Source organism: Curcuma longa, unplaced genomic scaffold (assembly GCF_044706935.1).
Source record: "Curcuma longa cultivar G26 ecotype Majalengka, Jawa Barat unplaced genomic scaffold, ITB_CL_G26_1.1 contig_26943, whole genome shotgun sequence".
Classification (NCBI taxonomy): domain Eukaryota; kingdom Viridiplantae; phylum Streptophyta; class Magnoliopsida; order Zingiberales; family Zingiberaceae; genus Curcuma; species Curcuma longa.
In genome coordinates, this window is record NW_027433265.1 from 1 (window position 1) to 3,206 (window position 3,206).

Below are 3,206 nucleotides of genomic sequence, written 5' to 3' on the forward strand. Positions count from 1 at the left end.
GGTATGTAGTACTTTACTTGGTCTGTTTAGCTAAGTTGAACGGATCGAAACTATCTCACCGCATCCTAAACTAGTTAGACCAAAATTTTAATTTAATATTTAATTTTAAAAAATATTAAAGTTCTAATATTGTTTGAGCTATTGAGACGGCTGCCGAACACCAATAGCTCGATCTCCATAGTAATGTGTGAAGGATGTCATAATTTAAGTTGCATGCAAAAGTTTGTGAGTAGCATTCACGTGGGTTAACTAAATAGATAAAACACAAGCAAGGACTTCACACTTACTGTCGCTTTGAGAACATACATTTAATAAGATTTGAGCCACTGCCAGTGCCAAGTGCATGGTTGATTCTCTGAATCATATATATAACTAAGCATCTATGTTTATCTCATGATTATAATCTAATTATACTATAAAAATCTGAATAATATATATATATAATTTTGATATCCTATGCGTTTATGTGTGTGCGTCTCGTCCATGATAAAAGATTGCGGGTACCTGAAAGATGAACAGTGTCATTTTATATATTTATTTTTTATTTTTTATTTACGATTAAATTATTTAAGATTTTTTTTAAGATTTAAGATTGGATTATAATATCAAATAAAAAAATTAATTGTTCATGGGTGTGTGGGATAAAAATACGGAATAATAATCCGACATATTTCATGAGCATTTAAATTTTTTAATTTTAAAATTTTTTTATATTTAATATTATAACTCAACTCCTAAACTATAAAAAGAAAAATCTTAAATAACTTAATCATATATAAAATAATAATAATAAATAATAAATAAACAATATTATTGTTCCTATTTTGAATGTCTGAAATACTTTCGGACATACAAAATTTTCTATCGCGGATCTCATACACATAAATAGACAAGCAAGATATCAAATTTATATATATAAATTCACACAACATGCAGCAACAGTGGATGGAAAAATGAGAAAGATATATATGAATCATGAACCGCATGCCATCATGAGCCACGTTTGTACAAGCCGAAGCTCTTGATCAGTATGCCGCAGTTAATCCAGTTCTCATCATGAAAACAATCTTCACTATAAGATTCATACATATAACTACATAGTTTATTGAGAGCAACAATGCAAAATAGTATGGAAATTACTGAATCAAATCAAAAAGATTATTAATTAATTAGAGTTTCTGTAAAGTGCAAGGTTTAGTAATAAGTGATTTTGGCTTTAAGGAAACGCTTTTGTGGGAAATGGGCAAGTGCTGTATACAAAGTGGTGCCGACATATAGCATCACGCTTCATTTCCATGCCTTGACCGAACAAAGTTTTGGTCTAGAGCAGCAATGATTATCGCAAAAGATGAACTGTTCATCATCTTGTGTTCTTAACCTTACTCTATTTAATTTTCAGAATTTACTGAAACACTAACGCACTACTGTGGTTGAACCTAACAATGATTTAATAAAAGCCTTATATAGTATATCTATGTCATAAATTTTAATGGTGCTTTTCATCCATCAAAAGACTTATTTAGTTGAACAATCCAAACAAGTAAAGTAATCAGGACTGATTGATCTAGTCGGACAAGCACCAGAGAGTGTGAGGCCATGTGAACACCACAAGACAATCAAGTCGGGTGCAAATGGGTTGATTGAGCATGTAATAAGCTCTCTATGCAGTCAATTGATCTAGCAATCTAATTGCATCAGTTCGATCAGTCTAGTTAGGTAGGTCAATTAATCCTTTTGGATTGACATGGCCTTGTAGGATAAATTTATTGAGGAATTCATGTGAGTAAGACGAGTTAAACAAATCATTTATGTAATTGTGAAAATTATTATTTATCTATTTCTTATAACTTTTCTATCAATTAAATATATAAGAATAGTTTTTTTTCACAAACCAAACTGAAAAAAAATTATTCCTTATCAAGTTTTTTTTGTCCAATTCTATTTTCTAAAGATAACTAGCTAGGCTAACAACTAATCTATTCCATAAACCAACCGGGCATAGGTTTAACGTTCTTACATCTTCTATATAAATACACATTCCTTCACACTCTACCCAAAACATAAATCAAATTCACCATGAAGTCCTATATCCAATTTGAATCGTCGCATCATCCTCTCACACAACAACAAAAACAACAACAACAGGAGGGAGGCTTCAAATTTGAAGTATTTCTCGCTCCTCAAGCCGATCACTCGACAAACTACAGCCTTGAGCTCAGCCTCGGCATCCCTAGCACTTCAGGCACAACCGCAACCAGCAGCAGAGCTACCAGCAAAGCATGGACAATCGACCCTTCGCCTGAAACACAACTCCCTAATGGATTCATCCACCCGTGGAGCCTCGCCGCTCGCCAACAGAAGGCAGTCTTGGAGCAATCAGCCCACCATGAGCACAACCACTCTTCTACTCAACCTTCTTTCTCTTCTTCTTCCTCCTTCTTCTTGCCCAGGTACTTCTCCACCTTCCCCATTGCATGCATGCTAATGAAATTGCTTTAGCAATATCAAGTGATCCGCATTTTGGAGAAATTGAATTTAGGATGTCAATCAGATGCTGTAATTAATCTATTAAAAAATCTACTGTGTTTATATACATATAATTAAGATTTGTTAATTAACATTAGACAATTATTTTAGCCGGCTAGCTTGGTTGTGTAATTAAGATAATTAAGTGGCGAACTGGTGGTATAAATGATGAATGTACTCAATGGGCCTGCACCAAGAATATGCATGAAATCATTGACAACGTAACCTCTTCCTACATATTATATTAATTATGAGGAGATCATGCATATTTTATTTAATTTGTATACAAAATAAGTAATACATATTGTTTTACATTTTAATGTATATTATTAGGGCCGATGTTTCATCCTTGATTCCGGTTATTGGTTGGCCACCGGTTCGTGCCCATCGAAAGAACAACTTAGACTCATTGGAGGTTGATCATGAGATGAAAGAAAACAGAAGTAATGTAAAAAGACCGAAGATGAAGATGGATCGAGAGAGCGATCGAGTCAGATCGATGTTTGTAAAAGTGAAGGTGGAAGGGTATGGAATTGGTCGAAAGGTCGACCTTAACGCTCACGATGGCTATCGATCGCTCTCGCTTGCCCTAAGAAAATTGTTTCACAACTTCCTCTCTGGTATATATGTGAACTTAAGTGGATAATTGGAATTTAGTTTGTTAGAGTTTATCACCATAT

General features: G+C 33.7%; 1 protein-coding gene across 1 annotated transcript; it reads left to right on the forward strand.

The window, feature by feature from the left end:
• Positions 1-2,076: 2,076 nt before the first annotated feature.
• LOC141818958 (auxin-responsive protein IAA25-like) lies at positions 2,077-3,146 on the forward strand (the record flags this gene model as incomplete). Its single annotated transcript, XM_074706354.1, has 2 exons — positions 2,077-2,450; positions 2,860-3,146. Coding segments are annotated over exons 1-2 (661 nt in total), but the record flags the coding sequence as incomplete, so codon positions are not given.
• Between the last annotated feature and the right edge of the window lie 60 nt (positions 3,147-3,206).